At 42.0% G+C, this 25,094-nt stretch overlaps 1 protein-coding gene across 2 annotated transcripts in view; it reads left to right on the top strand.

Annotated features, from left to right (window-relative positions):
- RABGAP1 (RAB GTPase activating protein 1) overlaps nucleotides 1-25,094 on the top strand; it is a 91,284-nt gene that overhangs the window by 60,133 nt on the left and 6,057 nt on the right. For both annotated transcript variants that reach the window (XM_019541001.1, XM_019541000.1), the window contains 9 exons: nucleotides 5,619-5,732; nucleotides 8,350-8,424; nucleotides 11,555-11,680; nucleotides 12,011-12,154; nucleotides 15,547-15,588; nucleotides 15,903-16,031; nucleotides 20,898-20,990; nucleotides 21,524-21,634; nucleotides 24,599-24,703. In XM_019541001.1, the coding sequence (XP_019396546.1) occupies nucleotides 5,619-5,732; nucleotides 8,350-8,424; nucleotides 11,555-11,680; nucleotides 12,011-12,154; nucleotides 15,547-15,588; nucleotides 15,903-16,031; nucleotides 20,898-20,990; nucleotides 21,524-21,634; nucleotides 24,599-24,703 (939 nt within the window). The remainder of the gene's footprint in view (nucleotides 1-5,618; nucleotides 5,733-8,349; nucleotides 8,425-11,554; nucleotides 11,681-12,010; nucleotides 12,155-15,546; nucleotides 15,589-15,902; nucleotides 16,032-20,897; nucleotides 20,991-21,523; nucleotides 21,635-24,598; nucleotides 24,704-25,094) is intronic.

The following is a 25,094-nucleotide window of genomic DNA, read 5'->3' on the forward strand; positions in this document are numbered from 1 at the left end:
TGCTTTTTTTGTCTCCAACTATTTTTTTCCTGCCCTTTTTATCATTTTTTAACTTTAAATCCTGAAGTTCTCCAACTCCGGTTGTGGGATCAACGTGGTGTCAACTTGGGGAAGAACAGATGCTTGTTGGTCCCGGGTTGTCACGGCAGCCTTTGAATCAGGGGTATGTGTGTTGCTCTGGGTAGGCATATACGAGCTTCCCTTTGGCCTAATTAAAAAACAAACAAACAAACAATCCAAAAAACCCACCAAACAACTCTTTGCCCAGTGGTCACTAGCACTTCTCCCTGCGCTTGTTTTGATTTTCATGCCTCTGTGGGGACAGAGTTGTAGGCCAGGAACTAAACGACATTGTGGTGATCTTCGTGCCAAACTCAGTGCAGCGGGGATCTAAGCATGGTGACTTGATGTTGCTCACTTGGCGATTCCCTCCAATATGTCTGGGTTAATATCATGATTCTGTCTGCTCTGGGTATCTCTTGCATCATTCTGGTTAACTGAAGTTCTGTACCTCATGTATCATTTGTCTGTTGACTATTTGTGCTCCCTCCTTTGCTAATTATTGTGCCCAATCAGAAATAGCACCCTGTAAGGAAGTCCAGCAGGATCAGACCTTTCCCAAAAAGCAGTTTCCAGGGCAACAGTATTTCTACAATAAACATTTTTACCAAGTAGCAGAACGTTCCTGTGGTGTATTGCTTTGAACAAGTTTTACAAGTCAAATCCCTGGTGTACTGCATACGTTAAGTAATTTAACTCTAGTGAATGAGCTTCCAGAGTTTGATCTCAAGTCCAAAGTAAAAGAGAGATTTAGTTTTCTGTCATTTGACATAGTTTGCATTCTTGCAGTCTGGAAAGTGCTGTGTATAACTTTCCTTACCAACCTCTGAAAAAACACTCACGTTATTCTTAAGTCTGTTAGAGAGAATGTGCCTTCCTGAAGTCCAGCTGGTTCTGGGTACAGGCAAGCTTGTTTAGTTTGTACCTGCCTTTCCGTATACGTTTCTCTTTCAACTTTCTCAGGTGTTGTGCGTTTGAAAACCTCCATGTTCGTGGGAAGGAGATTTTTTCCTAAATGAATTGTGGGGTCATAGAGGGCTGGGTGCCTGTCCTGCTGAAGGTTATACTGTGTTACTTCTCATGTGATATGTAAAGACTGCCTTGCCTCCCTTCCCCTTTCCCCTCAAATCAGCTTGTTGCATCTTCCAAAAGTCTTTAAAGAAGCTGTGGGAGAACTGAACGTTGGGCTTCAGGGAGGCCTGCTGGAGTTCAGTGTTCCTTAGTATCAGTGGAGCTTTCACAGGACCCCAAGTTTCTCTTCCCATAAAAAGGTCCTTTCCTAACTTTTCCTTCTTATATTTTACCTACAATACCTCCTTGAGGACTTGCAACAGCGTCCCCTGGCCCCCTCTAGTGCAAACAGCTGGATGGGAGGCCTCTTCCAGAATGGGCATCAGGAGTGTTCTCTGCCCCATGACACTTTCCTCTTGCATCTTTTATTTATTTTTATTCCATCTATTTATTCATTTAAATCACACCCTCCTCCTTGCGCTGGGAGGGATAAACCAGACCTGCTGAGGTATGCAAGAGATGGTTAGCTATCGCTCGTCCAGCATCCTGCATGCTTTCTGCATAGCAGACCTTACAGGCGATGAGTGCTTGTATTGTAGCAGGAGCTCCTCCTGTTGCACCCCTGCGTTTTCTGGACACTGGTCAGAACTGTTAACTACATGCATATACCTTTGCAACTGCCAGGAGCCTCCCTGCCAGATCTAGTTTGTTAGCAAACAGGTTGATTTTTAGGGACACGCGTGAGCAAAGTGTCTGTCAAATCTCAGCACAAGCCAGGAAGTGGATAGATTCACTAAAATGGTAGTTAGCTTCCTGGGGTTTTTTTATTTTTACTCTTATTTATTTATTTTTGTGTGAGAGAGTGTGCAGTAGATCATTCTGTAATTTGCTAGATCAGGTATTGATTTCCATAGTAGATTGTTTTGTTTTTAAAATGCCTGAGAAATCATTGACTCATCCGCTTAAAAAAAAATAAATTAATGCATTTCAGAAGAAAAGGGAGAGTGGTTTTGTACCAGGTCCCAAACTTTTCTCCTTTTGTTAGTCAATGTATTGAGCTGTTATGGGAATTTTAATCTTTTACTATACTTGCTTCAGTTCTCATGGCAGTTTTCCACTTGCTTTTCTTTATTACTTTCTTTTTCTTCCTGTCATTCTTAGCTTTCTATTTTTCAATTCCAGTTTGTGAAGGGCGTGTGCTCAGAAGGGTTTCCTTCAGTTCCCAGTGCCCTGAAAGCATGAGAAATTGTCCAGTGAGCCAATTCTCACAGCAAGGTATAAAAATAGGAGTAAAGAAAAGGTTACACAATGCTGGAACAGCAGCAGTTTATCCTAATAGCCGTTTTTCAAAGCCATGTTTTGAAAAATATTTTTAAAACCTTATCACTTCCATATATTTTTCTCTCCCCAAACTGTGTCCCAGCAGCTTGGAACCAGCTTTAGAGATACTTGAAGAATTGCACCAAAACATAGGAGTCAAGTGCTGAACAGTCACGCAGAACCGGGGAAAGTCCAGCTCAGTCTGATTCCGCTTCTTTAACAGCAGAGGAAATTGCTGCTTGAAAGTCCTAGCGTCATTTTCTAAACCAGTATTTAATACACGTCTTCAAAGGGAGGCTTGTTCCCTTCTTGAGACCCAGCCTTACTTCCACAGTCTTACTGCTCTGTCACTGCAGCAAGCTACGGCAACGCTGAAGACAGAAGCAGTATCTGTTCGATACCAGAATCAATGACCATTTTCAAGGAATCTGTGTTTTTACAGAACAGCTATTTATTATCGCTTGATTCTTCACACACTTTAGTACACAAATAAGAGCAATAGGTTTAGTTTCATATGCCTACATTAGCTTGCTTATTTGCATTAACTTCAAAAAGTTTATTCCTATTTTCAGTTACTTCAGTGTTGCAGTGTTTGCTCGTGCTTTCTTCATAATGGGATAGACTTCTTAGACATGCTATATATTGTGAACAAATTGCAGCATCGTCGTACTATACTTGATCATTGCCAAGACATCCCAATAACTTGATTCTAATAGCAGTTTAATGCCTTTATAATGAAATGTCTGTGGCCAGCCATGGAGAAAACTGTTAAATCTGGATTAAAATCACAAGGGAAGATCAAACGCAGAATGAAAATGTGTCCTCATTTGTTACCAATGGCATTTTCCAGAGTAAAGGAGCAAGTAAAATCTCCGATTTAATGCATTATGTGTATGGCTGATTACACCACCTATTGTATATGTCTGCTTCACATGAAGACTCCCAGGTGCAAGCATCCTTAAATACTGTCACTCTAGGCATGGATGTGACACTTAGCACGTCCACGTGTTTGTAATCAAGGCTCCTGATGTGCGTTTGGTCTCAAGCAAAAACTGTTACTTTATGTATCCTCTTGGGAAGCATACAACACTTGCACTGTATTCTGTCGTGGCTTCACAGTGCACCCTATGCACACAGCTTGCACAGGAAATGGTGATTCGTAGTAGAAGTGAAGACGACCCAGCGTTTTAATTGCACACCCAGTCACTGCCACAGAATCTACCTCATGTCAGCTCCTGAAGCTGTCAGTAGCACAAGTTGCCTAATAAATTTGACTGCTTGTCTTCTGATCATCTTTGATTCTCTCTAGCTGCCTAGGAAGCCCCTCATGCCACTACTGAAATGTGAGACGGTAATTATAGTTAAAGGGAAATCAACTGAGAACAAGTCTTTCTGTATCTATTTAGCTGGTTTTATTCGCAATTGAATTGCTGAGGTGTCTTGCCACAGGCTGCAGAGAGGTCACTGGAGCTTTGGAGCAGCCTACTCATTTTGGTGAGAAGACTGCAGAAATACAGTACACACGAGTGTGCAGGGAAAGCCACAGGGAGCTCCTCTTGTTACACTTCCTTTCTTTCAGTGCATTTTAACTTTAGTCCTCTCATCTGGTTGACCTGTTATTTCAGCAAGAGAAACTTGCATAAGGATACTCAAAAAGAAAATTTGGCACTGTTAGCAACTGTCCTACTTTTAAAATCTAAGTTCAAATCAATCTCTGAGATTTTGAAAATCCATGTGGGCAGTTTTTCAGATCAGTATGAGAGCCATCAGTCTAGATTCAGGGGTGAGACTAAAACTGTCCATAGCTCACTGTGTAGTTGAAACATTTTTAAAGCATTTTGAAGATAGCTTGAGTGAGTGATTCTCTAATGCAGTCGCTGTGCATGGTTAGATTGCACAACTGAGATGGATGCATTTATCCTCTGGGGTGTAGGTTGTAGCTGTGTTGGTCTAAGGGCATAGGCAGACAAGGTGCTTTGGGTGAATCTGATATCATTTATTAAACCAACTTAAATAGTTGGAAACATTTTTCTTAGCAAGCTTTCAAGTTTAAAAACCGTTCGTGAGGCTGAAGTCTAATAAATAATACCAGATTCACCCAAAGAACCTGGTCTGCCTTTATGCTGTGGGTGCTTTTTGTTTGTTCCCTCTATGCAGTGCCAGCTGCCTGGCCTTCCAAGTCATGTTGGCTTCCATTGCAAGACAAGCTTCATATCTAAGGATTTGGCAATTTGGGAATTCTCTTTGGGCAAATGTATTTCCAACCTCGTTCTCCATCATTTTGCTTAATCCCCTCATCAGTGGGTGTGTATGTTTCTTTTTAAAAATGGGGTGGGGGGGTGGGCAGAGGGAATAGGTCCTTACCATCTCTTTCTGTACTGAGCAAAGCTGTGTAATTTATGACCCATTTGTAATGATCTCTTCACTCAGTGAAATACACAAGTTGCCAATCCCCCATAACTTCAGAGTTCTTTCTGTATTGTTTCCTTGTTTGCAAAAGATATTCAGCTTTCCTTGCAGTACTGTTTGCTGTGACGTAAACCTTTACAGTGCAGCGGTTTGCAAGGTGAGCTGGCAGAGATCAAAGTTACCCCAGGAGGGCTGATCCCTTTGCTCTGGGGAGAGACTGATAGAAATTTGGGAGTGTGAGGAGGTGCCATCCCCTGCCTGTGCCGCACACAGAGTAGAAGCAAGTTCATCTTCATGGATCTAGGCTCTTACACATGATACGATTGCATAGGTCAGTTCATCTGGTCTCCCTAGGCTTGCCTGCTCCAGCCAAAATGGTGGAGTAGCAAATGCAGTTACCCAAATTTGTTTGACTGGCAGTTTTCATGTAGAAAAAAATGAAGTGGAATTTGGCTAGTGGGACTTGGGTTAGGGCATCTTCAGAGAGAAGATTTCACTTCTGAAGAATAGCCACCGCATGCTGCAGCGCTTCACATCTGCTGGGGCAGTCTCCTAGCTAAGTATTGACCGCCCTTCAAATGTGCTCGTGTTATATGAGATCTCACAAGATCATGATCCACAGTTGTCAGGTAATGGGCAGTTTTCCCCAAGCCAGTGCTTCATTTTGTTGTTTCCCCTGCAGTGCGCAGCATACGTTACTTTTCTGTTGACCCTTGGTCCCAACATGTAACCGACACTGTTTTTATTTTTTTATTTTTTTAAGCCTGCATCTCTTTTTCTGATGTACCATTAATCTCTCATGCTCTTGTTTTCAACAGGAGTCTCCCCAGGACAGTGCTATCACTCGAGACATCAATCGCACGTTCCCAGCTCACGATTACTTTAAGGATACGGGGGGAGATGGCCAGGACTCCTTGTACAAAATATGCAAGGTATTTCACAGCTTCATAGGCAGCAATCTTTGACCAGGATACTTGGTGGATTAACAATTCTTAAAGAGAACATCTCTCCATGGTATATTTAAATTTGTTGTGTTGGGTTATTGCTTAGCCGTTCTATAAGCACTGTTGAATCAAAAAGTGGTTGTGGTCTGACGGTTGTCCTAGCTTCTATGAAATAACCTGGTTGCAGTCCTGACACCAAAACCACTATTGCATTGGGTATTAGTGTCCTTGGTGGCCAGCATACAGGTAAGACTGGACAAAGAGAGAAACTATGTTTGCCTAGCACTATGCCAACTGAGGGATGCAATGCTTTGTGTGGCCAGGGGCCTGTGCTTCAATGAGAAGCAGTGACCAAGAATCTGAGATGAACTCACTCAGTTGACAGCTTTGCATTTTTTTTCTTTTCTTTTTCCCATGCTAAACTTATTGGAGTTTTCTGTTACTTTTGAAATGCATAAGAATAAGTCAATCACCAGTTCACTTCTTACAATGGACAGTTTCTGCTGAAGAAAGGAATGTGAAGGCAGGGGTTGAACAGAGCTGCTTAAAGTAAAGCTTAGGATGCATCGATCTAGGGAGGTCCAGTACAAAAAGAGCAAAGGAGCTACTGGCCAGATCTAAGGTGCATGAGATGAGGCAGTATCTGGCCAGTGCTTGTTAGACCTGTACTTTTATAAGAGAAATATGTGTGATCTGAGCAGTTAATAGCATGCTGAAGGAAAGAAGGTGGCAGGTGAAGAATAAATGTCTGATTTGGTGCTGAAAATCTAGTTCTTGTTCCTCACAAAAATGTTTAGGTTTCCCTAAACATGCAAATGCTGCAAATATTTTTGCCCAGTATAGGTATTGTATTTTTGCTGTTGTTTGATCAAAGGCATGTGTAGGTGACCATTTTCTGTCCATCACATCTATGAATTAAAGACAACCCTGAAGATGCTCAGTTAAACCACATTTTGTTTAAAACGTATTCTTGGAATACAGTTAATGATCTTGTGGAACTTTGATATAAGTTAGCTAGTCTGACAGAAAGCAAAGGTCTAGGAAAGGACCTAGGTGTCTGTAAAGCTGAAGATAATTATGCATCCCTCATTAGCATTATAAAGCAACAGGCACACATTTAAGTCGCTGATTAAAATGCAGAAGATAATTAGCAGGTAAAAATGACTGTTTTCTGTTTGATCCAATTACTTCATTTGACTAGAGTGTCTCAAGCTTCCAGCACTTTGATTCTGCATTTAGAAACCCTTCATGTGTTCTACCCCTCGGGAGACGGTTTTTGTAAGCTGAAGCTCAGATTCCTGGCACATCAATTCCTTCCTTTATAATATTGTTTAAATATGATGAGGTTTTCACAGGGGATAGTCCTAGGCAGAGTGGAAACGTCTCTGCATTTCATTAGTATTGAAATCAAGACTTGGTAACCAATTAAAAGGTTTTCTCTGCCATGGAATCCCTGCTTGAACATGGTAATTAGAAATAGCACCCAAAATCTCAAATTTCCTTAAAGAGATGCTTTGTAAACATCATTCTTTTAATTATACCAATCTGAGCTTAATGGCTTATCTGCTCCGTTTCACAGCTGTATATCCCAGAGAGTTCTGCCCAAGACTGAGGTTAAGAACAGGAGTGAAACCTTTCACAACTTTTCCCTGATGTCAGGGTTGTTATTAAATTCGTCTTTGTTCCCTTATTGCTCTCTGGGCTTTTAATGTGGTTTTTATCTTGTAAGCAGCTTGAAGTGATTGTCTCTCTAACATGCTCTTCAGTCATGTACCCTTCATTATCTCTTCTCAGCCAAAGTCTGTTTGATGACTGGCTGTCTATCTGTGTTAAAGCCCAGCTGGGCTGTGTACAGAATATTGGCAGCTGTTTCTGTGGCTCTTCTTTTTCAAGTGGGGTTTCAGATGTGTCCTTGAGTCAGCTGGCAGCTCTGTTTCACATGGGCTGGCTGAGCATGTTGCCCTGGTATCTATCTTGTGCAAGAGGAGTCCCTGCTACTGTTTTAGAACGTAGGCAGACAAAGTTCGTCGGGTAAATGTGATATCTTTTGTTAGATCAGCTTTAGAAGGTAAGCATCTTATAGTACAGTACAGGAGAGGTAAAACAGGATTGATTGTAGTCTGTTCCATTTTAAAAAGGGGCTTTTCCCCTTCCCTCTATCTCACCAAAGGGTGTAAATAGGCAAAATTACTGAACAGCTGAACACGCAGTTGTGGGGAAACTGCTGCATATGATTTTTAATTGGCAAATTAAAATCCGTCTCTATACCAAGGAATATAAAATGAGTCTTGTTGAAAATGTTACTGGAATGGGGGCTCTATAGATGCTGACATGGAATGTAAGAATGAGTGTGACTAAATAGCTGGAAAGAGTCCAGCACCCAGTAACCACCCTGGTCTCTGCATTACCACTGATTGTTTTGAAGGCCACAATTTGGTTTTTGGTTAATCTCTGGGCAGCTAAACCTCCTTCTGCAAGGCCAGTTGAGTCATGACTAACCGTTTGTCAGCCCCTTGGCGCTGCTGAATAGAGCGATCAGCCGTGTCCTCATACAGTTCTGCTCTAGGGAAAGCGCTTGTTTTAAACTCCCTATTTTTTTTTTCAGGCCTATTCTGTCTATGATGAAGAGATTGGCTATTGTCAAGGCCAGTCATTTCTTGCTGCTGTGCTGCTTCTGCATGTAAGTTTTTTGTTGTTGTTGGTTTTTTTTCCTTTCCTACTTGCTTTAATCCTGAGACAAAAGTAGTGCTTATGTTTCTCCAGAACTAACTTCAAATGAACTCAGGCTTCTGGTATAGTGAACCGCATGTTTGGTTACTTAAATGCTTAATTGTCAATAATTCTGACATTAGAGGAAAGACGAGCTTGTTCTGTTTCAATTGTGCAGCCTTGACGATGAATTTGTGGTTGGCGCTCTCTTCTTTTTGGTTCTACTAGGTTCTCTCCAGCTCCCAACTATCTTAGGGTAAAAACAGATGTTGCCGTCCATCACTTTTTGTGCTGCCACAAAAACTGTTACGGAGGCACAGAGCGATAGCAAATAGACATCCATACTTTGCGTTGTGCCATAGGGTGGCTATGATAAAAGGCAATAATTAAATGTACCTCTTCATTCACTGCTTTATGGTGGGGGAGTGTAGGCTGCCTGCACTGTCCAACCACCCCAGCAAGGAGTCCCCTGGGCTTGAGGACCCCAGTCCTGTGCACCTTGTGAATTCCTGTGCAGGACTGGGCCCCTCAAACCTGGGGAGAGCCAATTAGCTGATTTGGCAGCCCTAGCCCTGGGTCCACATGCTGCATACTGGGCCCCACGGCCGCGTGCTGCCCTGGAGTGCCCAGCTTTCCCTGCATCCAGAGATGTCCTTGGGATCACTCTGGCTCATCTTGGGAAACAGGGAAGGTCAGGGTTTCCTGCTTCCAGAGATTCATCCCTGGTAATCTCCGGGGACCTTCAAGATTGCCAGGGGCGCACCTCTGCAAGGAGGAAACACGTCTCCTGTTGTCCCCACAAGTTCAATAGGCAGGACAACAGGCAATGTGCATTTTCAAAATGGATCATCTGTGCCAGGACATATCCTGGCACAGCTGATCTCCTTCATTGAGCAATATCTATTGCTAATCCTAGTTTAATTTAAATGAGTTAACCAAAAGCAGCTTACTTAAGTTTTACCTAGGTACAAGTAACCCTGGAATTTGAGGGAGGCCATCTACAGGAACTCCCTGCAAAGGCTCGTGTTGGGCATCTCAGACTAAATTTTAAGCTTTTTAGAACAGTTTCTTTTTTTTAATTTTTTTACTGAAAGTGCACACAGATTTTGCTAGAGATCTTGGACTCAACAGAGGATGTTTTGCAGCATGTTGGTAGAATGTGAGCTCGTTACGTCGTAGTGGCTTTGTGTTTTGTGGTTTTAGATGTTAGAGAATAATCAAAGATGGAAATAGATTTGGATCTTAAAAGATATTAAATGTGTGCTTTAGTTGCTAGTTACATTTGTGCTCAGGGTAGTAACTTCCTACTAATCACCTTGGCACCTATGGAAGATGCTCTCTGCTTCATGCTTACTGTGAATTTAGGTAGAAAGTTTTGAAGTTTGCTCCTGGTTGGAAAACACTTGTGAAAATTACACATTTTGGCAGCACCCAGTTATTTTTATCCAGTCTTGTTAATGCCTCCTGCTTCTTCATCAAGAGTTTGGTTGGTTGGTTTTTGGGTTGGTTTTTTTGGTGCACTGCTAGCAGAAACTGAGCAGAGTTCTGAAGCCCAGTAGGATTTTGTGATTTCCACCTCCCCACCCCCCGGCAGCTGTGAGCGAGTGCTGCTGCCTTGCAGAACTAAATTTAAGACATCTGTGCATCTGTCAAACTGGTTTTCAGAGAATTGTTTTCCTAATGTGTTGTGAATCTATGGCAATTATAGAAAGATATTTAAAACTACTCTCTCTAAATTAAATAAAAGTCTAATGGGGTGATAGTACCTAACCAGTACTTTTGGTTCTGTGTAATGTGTCAGCAGAACCACATAACTGATGGGGAGAATAATTCTGCAACTATCTTCTAAATCAAACCAGGAATAGCTGGTTGATATACATTTCCTTTTCCTTCTTTCACCAGTAGTTGAACCAAACTTTTCTTACTAATAGATGTGCGATTCTCTCTGGTGCTAATTGCCAGCTGTCCATTCTTTTGACTCCCATTTGAGTAGAGGCTCACAGACCCAAGAACACAAACCATTCATCATTTTTGTAGCACTTATTCTTTAATGATAATTGTTACTCTTGAGAACCAAGGGTGCAAATTGCATTCCAGTGTTTGCTGCTTGTTTTTCATTTTGGTCCTCATTAGAGTCGGTCTTTGGAGCGTGACTCTGAGGGGCTGTGATAAGAGTTCTAGGCTGTGTTGTCTTGGACGAAACACTGGTGTGCAGTCCCTGTGTAATAAGAGGTAATGTTACAGCAGAAGAAATCTAGTTTCTGCAAGTCCCTCACTACCACAACTGGAGTGTTTCTGGAATTTTTTTAGTTTACAGGCTTCATCTGTGGATAGTAGAGCACATGTTAGATGTTCAGGCCTTTATGTGACGCAATGATTGACCTGAGGCATCTGTCTCTGCTGCTGTGGAGAGATCAGAACTGATCTGTGGCACCAAGGAAAGATGTACGTGTATTGACAAGCCGTGATGTTTCTGCCTTCAGCTGCTGACAGGAGAGGGAGAGGAAACTGTCTGTCCCAAGCCGATGCAGAGACCTGACAAAGCTGAACTCTGGGTAGTAATAACTGACCTCTCTTTGCAACGGTCTGAGCAAATCAACATTTAATAATGGTATTTTAAAAAGCAAACTTAAAAAATGTTATTGTTCATCATTTTGCAGTAATTCTGCAAAAATATTTGCATCTTACATCTGGTAGCTGATTATGCTTGGGAAGTGACTGAAATATATTGAGAAATGGTAGAATTCGGGTTTGGTTTGAAGCTGTCGGTCTCGTTAGGGATAACGGCAGCAGGATACAGAAATACTGTACAACTCAATGGTTGAAAAGTGTGTTTCTAGTCGGAAATGTAAATTTTGCAGAATTATGAGGGATTTGTCTTTCTTTATAGGCATGAAATACTGTCCCACTTCAGTTGTGATGGTACTTGTTCATCTTTTTATCTGCTATTAAAAATCTGACCCCATGCGTTTATAGGGAGTTAGATGACTAGATCCTTGTGCAGATCTGACTTGGTGTTTTGGGAGTAACAGCAACCCAAAGGAAGGAAATAGAATAATACTTGTTTTAACATGTTGACACTTTTTTGTCCTATCCGACAGATGCCTGAAGAACAGGCTTTTAGTGTTCTGGTCAAAATCATGTTTGACTATGGACTCAGGGAACTTTTCAAACAAAACTTTGAAGACTTGCACTGCAAATTTTACCAGCTGGAACGCCTCATGCAGGTAAGCACCCCGGTGACCTCTGGGGAAACGGGTCAAGGTTTGCCATACTGGAGATAGCTTTAATGGCTTGGGAGCGAGATTTTGCTCATGCAGGTGAACAGTTTTCAAACATTAGTATTACACCCGTTGTTGAGGTAGAGGGCAACCAGGCATCAGTATGGTTTCAGAGGAGAAACTTCTTTTAGCATAATTATTTCACGTGCTCCTACTAGGATATAGTAGGCCAAACTTGCATCTTGTATTGTGCCAGGCTCTCATAGCTCTGAGAACTGTAAGCATGCTGTTCAACTCTGCTTTTAATCCAAACTTAACACATGTGCTGTTTTTTAGGAGTATATTCCTGACCTCTACAACCACTTTCTGGACATCAGTCTTGAAGCCCACATGTATGCTTCCCAGTGGTTTCTTACCCTTTTCACTGCAAAATTCCCTCTATACATGGTCTTCCATATTATCGACTTGCTGTTATGTGAGGTACGTCATGTACAACTGTCCAGCTTTGTACGCACTCTCTGTACCAAGTGTAACTTACAGTCTGTATTTGATCTATGAAAGCTGGACAACTGACACTTCAAATCTAACTTCCAATACAAAAATGTAAGCAATGACATAAAAATCATCTCTGCCTTGTAAGTGTTTTTCAGCATTTTTAAGACGTTACATCATTGGATTATGGGTTTCTTTTTTCAGATTATTACTACTTATTTTTAGTAGAGTACTATGTGATCTCTATAATTCCATGCATTAGTTACAGGACACAGAGGGTTGATCTTGTGATATCTTACATAAAGGACTCTTGTTACCATGGATCATATGATTATGTTCCTAGATTTTTAGATCCAGCATTTAACAACAACAAAAAAAGTTTTCCTACCTATATACAACATACAGTTTAAGATGTCCTAGAGCACTGACAACTGCTGTGTTTAGTTCATTCTAATTCTCATGTGAGTATCTTGACAGCCCTGTTAACTCTGTCCCCCTCAAAAGCTGAATTGTCTCATTCTGCTGCTTAGTGTGTATTTTGAGGCAAAATTCTTTTTATACTGAGATAATGTTTTAGTCTTTTTTTTTTATATATAGCATTGTACTGAGCAGTATTCTGGGAAATAATATACACTGAGTCTAAACTATATATATCAACATAAGTGAATGGCATACATTTTGCAGTGCAGTGTGCCTGGGGATATTCATTTTTTTTTTGCTTGCTTTCTGATTGCCAGAATGCACTAATTTTGAATTTTTTGGTGCATCTCCCAGATATTTGCATGAAGTAGCAAGGTGCTGCAGCAGTTGTGTCATCTAAAGGTTGCAGCACTTGTAAATCTTCTGGTCATTGTGTTGCTCTTCACCTAGTGGTGTTGCTCAGGAGCCTGCTGCTTGCTTTGCTTACACACCAGTGTAATAAAAAGCAACAGATGGCATCTGCCAAATCAGCGCCGTTTGTTTAGAAACACACACACATGCCCAAAAATGATTAAACAAGTCATATAAAAGGGTTTTATTGTAGTTTTAAAGGAGTAAAACAGGTGACAATAGTACAGCCAAAACAGGAAAATGCAGCAGTCACATTCTGAGCATTTCCTTGTGTCCTGGTTGCGTTTGTAATGATGCCATGTTTGGAAGGCATGTTCCAGTGTTGAGAAGGGGGGCTGTCATAATCAAGCATTTTTAAGAAAACCTTTACTCAGAAATGAAGCCCAACAGGGAAGTTAGTGTGCGATTCCCAAGTCAGTCACTCTTTCTCCATACCGGGTGCTTCCTAAACTTTATGCTGAGTTCATTTAATACCAATTTCAGAATCCCACTGTTGCAGCATTTATTGATGTAGTTACTCTTAGAAGCCATAGCAGCAGATCTGGTCTTAATTTGTTGCTCTTAAAAACAAAATCCAAAGGGATCAAGGATGGAGGAAAAATCCAAGCCCTACCCAGTAGTATCAGTGGAACTCTGAAAGATATGGAAGCAGAAGGGACATGTAGCTGCCAGATCCTCTTGCATTGATCTGTGAGTCCCTTTTACATAATCTTGGTGAATAAAAGCGTATCTGTAAATGATCTAGTATTAAGCACTGATGTAGGGAAGTCAACTTGAAATTTTGTGTGTGTATTTATATCGTCGGCCAGAATTTTTCATCGTGCATAATTTAGAAAATGAAAATTTCAGCTGTTACTATGTGAAGTCCCTTGAGGAGGCTGCAGGCATTTAGCAGGTTTCAGGGTGAGGAATCTTTCTGATCTTTAATGCTTTTGCTCTTGTCTGACTTTCTTTCCGACTGCCTGGAAAAATTTATCTTTATCTAAAGATGTAAATTTATCTTTTTCATAGGCTGGTATCTGGAAAAACTTCTGTGCCCCTTGGGATTAAATATCTCAATGAGCAGCTTTAATGGAAGAGGAAGGGCTTTCCTTTTTGATTCATTCTGATTTGCTTATAGGTCATAAGCTATTTGTTGTGTCAGAGCAGATCCTAACACCTGGGGAGGATTTAGCAGTTGCCTTTTCATCTCTGGTGTTTGACTTCAAAAGTTTATTTGTTGTAGTAGGAAAAAGGGCAGCCAATGTTGATGTTGTCTCTTCTTTTCTACGAACATGAAATGTTTTATATGCAGGTTATTGGTGGAGTGAGTAATTCAAGGTCAGGCAGAAAACGCATATCTATTTAAATAAACCAAAGCAATCATTAGTTTCTAGTTTCATTTTGAATCCAGCCTTTTCAGGAAGTCGGTATATTGAAATGTTAAGCAGCCTTCCCTCTGTGGGCGGAAAAGAACTCAAGTGCCTTGCTGTGTAGACTGCAGATAGTGATGATAGATTTCCATTAGAGATTGGAAATCTTCCCTTTTTGTATCCTATCAGCCAGCTGGTTTGATACTGATAGCGGATAAGAGGAGCTGTTGGTTGGCCTTGAGCACTTTTTTTCATCTTTATCATTGGATGCTAGGATTGTAGCAGTGCTATTTTGGTACTGAGTTGTGTAGTGAAGGAAGAACACAATTCCTGACAGGTAGCCAAATCCATTCTTCAGAAAAGGGAAGGGGAGTGCCTTGTGGTTATTCCAGGCACCATGTCAAGTTGGACCTGATATATGAAATGAGGTCTGGTTTCTTGCACACCCTGGCACAACAGGCTTAAAATGCATCAGCAACTTCACCTAAATTAAAAAAAGAAATTTCTCACTGAATTTAATATATTATCTTCACACGTTCACTCCCGGGGTGCTTACGGGGTTTTGTACTGAGGTTGTGCCTTTCATGAGTTGGCAGCAGAAAGCTGTCTGCTCTTCCCTTTTTAGCCTATTTTTCTGGGTGTATTTTAGGCAAGTGAAAAACACTGCACCTCTCATGTGACTTGTGACCCTTTTAGCCAGGGACCCTGCCTGCAGCAGCACAGAATATAGTATGTGACGTAGCACCGCATTTGCTTAGGATAGTAAGCCAGCCACCTGCCAGCTAATTAATTACAGCAGCTTTTGGAGGGTCCTGTGGCTATGTTGCTGATAACTGCTGTTTTGTGTTAAATGCATGGGTCCTACTCTGAGCTCCCCCAGTCCAGTTAGATAGTTTTCATAAAATAATTTATTTTTAGTATTACACTGAAAATAAATAAAATGGAAGTTTGGAGCAACGCTTTTCTCCAGCAGGCCACAAGTGGTTGGAGGCTATCTTGATACACCTCCTGCTGCTCTCTGCAGTGTCAGGCACCAAGGAGTTGTGTCTTATTGTGGGTAGGCGTATTCTTTGGGTCTCTGAAGCTTCTGGGTCCGCTTTTATGCTGGAACAAATAAAAAAAATTGATATGATGTGGGAAGAAACTTAAGCTTGTAAATATTGATTCCTTTTTTTTTTTCTTATTCTGTCTCTTCAGGGTATAAGTGTTATTTTTAATGTTGCACTGGGATTATTAAAAGTGAGTATCCACTTGAATGTTTTTTTCATTTCATATATCATTATGTACTGCCTTGACAATTAGACTGCCTGTTACAAAAATGTTCTAAATAACTCTTCCTGTGCCTCGCTCATTGCTGACTGGTGTGATTTGCTGCTGGGCTGGGTCACATGTGGAAAAGATGTTGTATTGTGCGAGTGAAAATAAAAAATTGCTTGCAAAAGTTATAAGATACTTTCCTGGGAGCTTGGCAGAATAGCTGTTGTTTGATCTGTCTCTGGAGTGGTTTCACAGAATCTGCTTTGCAAATATTTTTTTGTCTGTATGTTTTTTAGACTACCAAGGATGATCTATTACTGACTGACTTCGAAGGAGCTTTGAAGTTCTTCCGTGTACAGCTGCCCAAGAGGTACCGCTCAGAGGAAAATGCAAAAAAGCTGATGGAGTTGGCATGCAATATGAAGGTAACTATATGAAGATAGCAAGGAATTCTTTGTGGAAATGTCTTTGTGGGAGGCACATCTAGAACTTCATCATTTCTCTATCAGTGTATAGAAGTGATGCTTTGCGGTGAAACAAGTAGAACACAAAGCCAGTGGTTTTAAAGGTGACTCATTGTGGATAGCTGGGTTTTTTTTAATCGACTTTTGAGAAATCTGAAGGGGCCTGGATTTTCAGATGTGTGCCCAGTACAGACTGAAAACCAGGCCTCTTTAAGGTATATCAAGTTGAACCGCCAAAAACTGAGGGCACCTCAAAATCGCTAATCACTTGCAAAAATCCCAAATGAACCAAGATGAGGAAGTGATCCTGAGACAGGTATGTTCACAAAGCTAAGAACTAGCTTGTGTGAATTCCTTCTCAGCTGTACACTTTATCCCCAAGATGGTGGCACTCAGAAAAACCACATTAATGTGAAGGTGGTTTTTACACTGTAAGCAGGCCAAGTATGCTCTTCACTTCTGCTCTAAAGAAGGTCTCCTCAGTAGCGTAATTAAAAAAGGAATAGCAGGGCTTTGCGTGGAGCTGTCGGCTGGAGCCACCAGACTTGCATTGCAGGTAGTTAGAGCTCATTAATAATGCAGAAGGCTTTGTTTTTCCTTGAGCAGCCCAAGGGGGAGGTTTAGATATCCTTTTTCCTTCCTGGCTTTTCATTTGGGTCTGCTAAGTGCATGCATGAGAGATGCTGGCAACAATCAGTGCGCCGCCATGTACTATACGGTGTTTCAGCTGCAGAGGCTTCTGAGTGGGAATCTTTTGTAAGTATTTGCTTTTTCCTGTGGTGGTGTCTTAGATTAACAATGCAATCTGAGGTTACTTCTGGCATGACTAGGAACTCGGGTTGGATTTCTGTCCATGGTTATGGCTTACCCTAATAACACTGCATTCGTCTGACCACCAGCATTGCCAAAAGTTTGGGAAACACTGAGGGTGGTTAGACTTGGTTCTTGCACTTGTGATCACCAGAGGAAGCACTGATGGGAAATTCTTGAGTATGTACAGGATGATGCACAAAAGCAGGCTCATCTTTGTTGTGGTACTCATGGGATGTAGAATAATATTGAGAAGATGGAGCTTGGATTACATTGTCAATGAGAAAGATGCACCATAACGCCATGGGAAAGGCTCTGTGTGGCACAATTAGTTCATTCGTATGTGGATCCTAAGCCCTGAAGTTTGAGAAATACATACAAGCCATGTATTTTTAAGCTCCCTGCAGGAAGGTAATACAGCACCTGGTTGGTCTGTGTAAAAGGTTTTGTGAATGTTAAGAGCCAAGAGAATTTATATAGACACTGTGCGGCTTTTTAAAACTGATTACTTTCATCCCTGTGGCCGTGAAGGACCACGTCGGCATCAAAAGGAGGGGTGAGGATGGAGCACAAAATCCCTCTGCTGCAGTCCATGAGGAAGGGGCTTGGTGACCTGTTAGAAGGCCCAAACAAGTCTGATTAAAAATACCAAAGGCAAAACCACCACATAAAACTAGTTGATGCCATGGAACAAACCTGAGATGCCCGTTTTAATTAACACTTGAACATAGGTGTTTGCTTGAACTTTTTTGGCAATAATATACATATCCTTTATTGCAAATGATGTTGTGTTCCCTTCTCTTTGTGGATGGACATGCCCATAAATATGATGCCTTTCTATTACTTATTGAACCTCTTGATTTAATATTTCCTATTTCATGATATCTCCATGATGAAATGCTTCTGAGATCCATTACTCATTTCAACAGTGTGAGGTACACAATCATTTCAGGGAAGCATTGTCCACCAGGTCCCATGACTTAAATATCCTCTACATAAAGTAGATTTAGCCTTTGACATTGAGGATATTCCTGGCAGTTAGTGATACGGAAGATTTGTATTAATTTGCAGCTGGAAGTCAGAAGCTTCTCTGATCAAATCCAACTTTAAATTGACACTTTAGAAAGGATCCCTAAACTAGAATTGCAGACTAATTCTCTTCTATAATTTCCCCTGTATAGATGTGATGCATTAGTTCTGAAATGGGCACTATGGTCAGATATAACTTCAAACTATTTTAAAAGGGATTTGGGGGAAGGGTACTGGGGACTTTTACCACTCAGGAACTTGTACCATTTGAGTCGATGTAATTATTTTGTCTGTCAATCTACAGGTGTAATGGGGCTAAACTGCTGAAACTTGAAACCTGAATTAAACAAATTTAAAATTACTGCAGCTTAGCTTCCTTTTGGAGTAGGATAAAGCAGACAGAGGTGGTGGTTGCAGTAGATCATCTGTGACCTTCAGTAACTGTATACCACTTTGAATTGTTTGTCCACATCTGGAGCTGTATTTTATTTTAGAAGGAAACCGACTTGGCAGTTTCACGAGTTCTGCGTTCTTTCACAAATCCAATCCCTTTGTGTTGACATGCAGTTTTCTTATACTTGGAGCATGGCTTAAGGAGCTCTGTGTGCATTGATGGCTAGGCATGCCATGTCATGAGCGTATAGGCATTACTGGCACCTTGTTTGCTCCAAATCCACCCACAGCACAGACCTCAAAATGGCAGTTGGCTGGTTTATGCTCTGTTCTGTCCTGAGACCTGTGTCTGGGGAGATGGGGCAATGAGCAGGATGCCAGCGAGCCTGCCTTGGCTCGTCCAGTCATTAAACATTCAGTACACTATCTGCATTAAATATGCATGGGGCTAAGACAAATGTGTAACCAATGCACTGCCAGCAGCATTTGCCCATGTCTTCCCTGAGCTCGTCAGAGTTGGCACCGTGTTCAGTTTCGCTGTCTGCTCCTGCCGTGGTTCCCTGAGCATGTCCAGTGCCGCGTGAACTCTCGTGGCCCATAAAAACGCTCTCTGGAAGGCTGCACACCATCTTCCCAGTGTTTGTGTTGGAAGGGTTAAATGGAAGGCTGCAGGGAGAATGCAACCTGCGCCACTGCCACTGAACTCTGCACCAGTGCTGAGCCCTTGCGGCTCTCCCTCTGGCCTGGTTCCTTGAATTGGAATGTGGCACATAATTGGCGCGACCTTGAGCATGAAGCCATTTGCTGTCAAGACAATCTTGGGCTTTTTACTTGGAAACATTTTTGTACAGAAAAGGGCTGGATGTCCGACTGAATCATTTATAGGAAGGGAAAAGTAGACTGGCTGAAGCATTGTGATTACAGCAGCATTCTGCTGAAAAGGAGGTCAGCAAGTGATGGGTACGGAAGTGATGTGTTCTTCAGGTTGTCGTTGGAATCGCGTATAAAAGAGCCACCGCTACCCTCTGTGTCCCTGGAAAAACTGAACTGGGACTCAGAGCTCTACCTCCTCCTGGTCTCATGAAGCTAAACCTTAAGGCTCTAGCTGCCATTCCTGTACATCCATCCTTCTGGGGCTTGTGTGAATTTTTAGTGGCGAGTTTAGCAAAGTCTTCCCTTGATGGCCCAGCTATTTATGTATAGCGCCAGGAGTGGTTCTGATGCATGCAGAAGGCTCGTGAATGGAAATGTGTTGATGTGCACTGGCTTCCCTTCTCTTTAGGCTGCTGCATATTTCACTGCTCGGTGGTGAGCATTCTCAGTAGGTTGAGATTTTTCAGGTGTGAAAGTCACCCAAGTTCCAGGGCAGTGAAGCAAACTGCTTAAGAAGAGTTTAGCCCCATTCTCAACAGAGGCTTGTTACGCTACAGATCACCTTCAGTTGTTTAGTAAGGTTGTTTACCTGGATTTTTTTCCTGATTTAACTCCTGTAATTTCATCTGCATGGAACGCAGAGACGAGGGAGGCTATTTGCTCTGAAAAATTTCAGGTGAAATCCGGTTAAAACATTTCTGTATGAATCTCGCTAGGGGGAGCCTAGATCCTACTTTTCTGTAGTTCTTCCATTTCAGGCAAGATTGTTAATGATAGAGGAGACATTAAAACCTAAACAGATTTCCTATGTCCATCTTGCTCATTTGCAAAATAACATTTGTCTGTTAACCATTAATATTGTTGGGCAAGAAATGTCTTTTTTTTTATTAGCCATCTCTGTTTCTCATTTCTTTGGCTTGTTAAAGTCATAGTAAAGCTCTCAGCAACTTCTAGCCCTTGGAAACCCAATTTAAATCAGCAGGAGGTCAAGTCTGGTCTTGGCATAGTCTGTACTGGTAAGCCATTACAGTATTTAGCAACCTCAGCAGAGAGATCCAAGTGAGACAGCTGATGGATTCTCTTTAAAAGCTTTTCTTTGTATCCTTTTACTGTGGCACCTAAACACCCACGTCCATTTTCTGAACTCATCAGTGCTTCTGGGAAGCAAGGGTAACTCTTGGCCCTGTTTTACACATAGGATAACTGGGGCACCAATAGATGGATTTGCCCAAGGTCATCCAGAGGGTCTGTAATTTCCTGATTGCAGCACATTAACTACAGGCTACTGGGTCAGGGAATTTTCCTTGGTCCTTCCTGGGTGTAGAAGTTTGACTGAGATGCACAGGTAGCTTTGGGACTTAGAGGTCTTAGGTGTCGGGTTTGAACTGCACTGGCAGAGCTAGGTGGCCAAATTTGTACAAGCCTATTCCTGCATTAGCAGCTTAATGAAACCGCATCCGACACAAAAAAAGAAGTTGTAGAGGCAGGCTTTGAGATATTAATCTCATCAAATAAGCATCTCTGCCCCAAGCAAGAGGGTGTTGAAGTGGATAATTGATTATATGAATTTGGTCAGGTCTAATGCTTTGATTCTCAGAGTAGATGGGAAACACCTCGTGAGCTTTGCAGAAGTTGTAGGTACCTGCGTCTTGTATGTGAAAAGTTTATTCTTTTCCTTGAAAGGAGTTGTTGTCATGAACTAATGTGCTGCTTCTAATTCAGATCAGCCAGAAGAAGCTGAAGAAATATGAAAAAGAATATCATACCATGAGGGAGCAACAAGCACAACAGGAGGATCCTATAGAGAGGTTTGAGGTAATGCCCATCTGATCACGCCGGTGTCATGCATGGTTTCCACTTTGACCTGCTCTTTCATGCCCTGAAAATATTTTGAGTTAACTTATTATCTGTCTGTTTCCTGGGAGCTCCAGCTTCTCACTTCTGGTTATGACAGAGTGGTTTTGTTTAGGGAAATGCAGTTTCATGAAGTCCCCAGTTCCTTTGTCTCTTTACACCTCTCATTTCACTATACACTGCTTAGTAAACTGCACACAGATTTCATTACAAACCAAGGAGGGAAGCATTTGGTAAGCATGTGATGCACCCCACATCCCTGCTCTTCAAAAGCCTTGTGACTCAGTGAGCTTCCTGGTACCGCTGTCCCAGGGTTAATTTTTTTCTACTTTTATATTCACAATATGGTTAACTGTTTGTTGCCACAATAGTGCACTCACACAGAACTGTAAGGGTAGGTGTTTGAGCAGAGAGGAACACAAGGAATGGTGTTCACTCTCCTCTAAACCTCTTAAGATAATTTTTTTTGTGAACTGGCTTTTTGTTTCCCACAGCGAGAGAACCGGCGTCTGCAAGAAGCAAACATGAGGCTCGAGCAAGAAAATGATGACCTTGCACATGAACTGGTCACCAGCAAGATCGCACTTCGAAAGGACTTGGATAACGTAAGATATTTCTGTGCACTGGGGTAGAAATAATACTCAGGCTTAATTTCTACCTATTCATCCTGTTTAAATCCTTTAATTTTTCTCTGGAGGGGTCTGTAGGTAGATCATGTCTTGCATTTTCCATTAAAAGGATTGATAAGCCTTACATTCTTACTGTACTGTGAGGTATTTTCCCATTTATCTTTTGCCTCCAACCCTCTGCCTGTGTGTTTATATTTGAACCGGTCCTACGTGGGCCTGTGATCCTGTCAGGTGCACCAGGTCGGGTAGGAGCAGGCTTAGGCATTAGCCGGATTAGGTTTCTTTATGGGGTATTCATCCTGCTGCAGAAGGTGGTTCTGTGGACTGAGTCAGGGGGGAATCTTTCTTTCTTCTGTGTCACGTCCATATCAGTTATGATACCAGGCAGTGCTGTGCTCACAGTGGTCCCTTTAAACGAAACACAGATCTCTAAAAGAGACCACAGTAATCTGAGGAAGAAAATCAGTCTTGGCCTCTCCATCCTGCGTGAGTAGTTGCATTCTAACTTCTGAAATTGTCCTGACGCTTGCAAATGGCAGTCTTGTTTCCTGCTTTAGATACTAGTTGGACAGTTGCTGCTGCAGGTTGGCTCCTGCTTGGGCCACACCAGCAACCTGTAGAACGATTCCTATGTTTACTGACGTGCAAAGCTCGCATGTCTCATGCAGGATGCAGGTGCTTCTTTAGCACTGTTGTCCTAGCGGTTCGAAACAAAGTGCAGCTGGAACGTAGAACACCCACTTCCTGACCCGTGTAGTGGTAATGTGGATCCTGTAGCCATTTATTTTGTGTGTGTGGGCAGAGTTTTTTGAAGTGCCCAAATGACTTGAGAGCCTGCATCACTTGGACTTTTCAGAGGACTTGGGTACTCTTGACAGTGTTCACTTGTGTTATTTTCTGCTCACTCTAGTTATCCATGTGGACTGAATTTCTTGTCTCGTCCCCTTCCTGCACCCGCCTTCTGCTTTTTTTGGCAATCGCGTAGGTCATTTCCTATATCTAATGCTTTCTAAAGGGAAATGCACTGGAGGGTACGTTCTTGTACTGATCAAGTATTTACATGCATGTTAAGATGAAAGAATATCCCTGAAGCAAAAAGTTTTTATGTCTTCAAAGATTTACTATGGAGCAACAGTTTTGTAAGACTTTACAGCAGGTACATTAGTTCTGTTTGTATTGCACAAGTCTTTCCTTGCTGTGTCTCGCCTAGCTTTGGAGACACGCATCTGGGGAGTCTTAGTAGGGAGTGCTTTTGTGCAGGATACACAAGGGCTTGAAAGATTGGCTTTGGCAGTACACGTGAAAGGACAAAATGAACTAACCCAGCCCAGTTGGAGGTGCATGGGAAAGAGCTCGAGTGCTGGGTGTCAGGCTTTTCTCGTTCTAAACCAGCATGCATGCACTTCTGAAATCTCAGAGGAAGCTGGCTCTGGGGAACCGTAGAAACAAGAATTTGACAGGCTTTAAAATATTCCAGTCCACCTGCATAAGAGAAAAGGCACTGCCACTGCCTTCTTCAAACTTTCTGCAGGAAAAATACTGAAAGTTCATAGGGGTTTTTTATGCTAATGGAGGAACCTTTGCTGCCTTTGAGGTTCACCCTGTGGTTTCCGGGATTTATGCTATCCACAGCTTGTTAGTATTAAAATCTCCTATGAATTAATAAGGAGAGTATGTTCCATTACCACGCTGTTCCATGCAAGGACTTCACAAAGCAGCCGTAAGTTCACTTCCTACTACCCCTCCTTTCATTTCATTAAAGAGACATCCTAGAGGGATGTGAGGACACCCAGTAGTTCTGCTCAGAGGGTGGACTCTGGACTAAACTGCACTGAAGGAATCCCTCCTGTTGCATTTTATATCCATTGGTAACTGTTTATAACTGTCATGTGAGTTTGTTGAGCTTTTTAAACAAAAGGCTGGGTATGAAATTGAATTGGATCCAACCTTTGAAACAGCCTGTCATCTCCAGAGATGGTGCAATTAAATTGATGAGATTTTTCCTTCAGTGGGCATATGTAGTTTGACCCTTAGACTCTAAGGAACTGTGTTTAAATCCTTAAAATTGGGCCATGAGATCACCCTCCATTTTAAACGAGCAAGCTATCCTGGATGTAGAGTGCTGAAAAATGTCGTACGACTCGCTGTGCCCTGCTACCTTCCCAGCCGTGAAGCCCAAAGGAGTGAGAGAGACCTCTTAGCTTCCTTTGCCCCTCTCCAGAAACTCATCCTTGTATTCCTGATGTTGGAGTCAAATGTGCTGCAGTTTGGTGGTGGTGGTGAAGAGGGAAAAGCCAGTCACTTAAGAACTGTGTCCCTGTTTTTAAGGATCATTGGGGCTTGTGCATATCATTCACATTATAATTTTCTTCCTCTGGAAGGAATTGTCAATTGTTTTCTGAATTTCATTTCAATCATTTCAGTTATTGATAACTGTGTGTGCATACTCCGTACGTTCATCCTCATGCTTATTGTTCCTGTATTTTTGTGAAGGTGTTTTCATTTTAATTTCCTCTTTCATCAGTATATGTGGATTGGTCTTCAAGCATTTTGAAACAGTAACAAAGTCTTGCTGTTTCTGATGTTTCTAAAGCTAAACAGTGGATAGTTGAGTAGAGTAGAGTGGGATCTCTTGTGACAGTGTTCAGGTTTATGGGAAGGTTGTGCAGCAAGCACAGTTTCCAAGTGAACTGCTTTTCCCAAAGCTGTTGGGAGTACCAAAAACAACAGCAAATTAGTTCTTGTGGTGCCTTGCATGGAAACTCCTGCCACTGGGAAGGGTAATGAGATCGAAGAGTGTGAAATAAGGCCAGGGGCTGGGCAGGCTTCCACTGGAGTCTGCACCTTTGCATGTCAAACGGGAGAGGCACAAAAGCACTTACTATTCTCTAGTAGTGGGAACAGCCTTTCTTGATGCATTGCTTCACTTGTGTATTGCAGGCGGAAGAAAAGGCAGATGCATTGAATAAGGAATTGCTTATGACCAAACAGAAGTTAATCGATGCAGAAGAAGAGAAACGGCGACTAGAGGATGAGTCTGCTCAGGTTACAGCCATTTCTGACACTTTTCATGTTTTGCTGAGTGTAGAAATTCAGAAAATACAATGTTTGTGGAAAGGGCTTGTTGATCCAAGTCAGGCTTTGGCTGCTTCCAGCACAGCAGAGCTTGCTGTTTTTTTGTGAACTACAGAAAGCAGCAGTTAGTTGCAGGTCAGATGAGAGCCTGGGTGCACAGAGTGTGTGTTAGGAGCAGAGAGAAGCACCATGGACAAACTGTCACCTTTAACCCCAGTTAAATCTTCCCTCCAACCCACCATGCGTTTCCTGGTTGCTGGTGTCACCAGTGTTTCAAACCAGTATTACAGATCTTTCCCCATCACCACTTAAGCTGGATGAGACCTTTGCTCTTTACAGAAAGGCAGGCCATATTTAATGT

This window comes from Crocodylus porosus, unplaced genomic scaffold (assembly GCF_001723895.1).
Source record: "Crocodylus porosus isolate Cpor-Errol unplaced genomic scaffold, CroPor_comp1, whole genome shotgun sequence".
Taxonomy (NCBI): Eukaryota; Metazoa; Chordata; order Crocodylia; family Crocodylidae; genus Crocodylus; species Crocodylus porosus.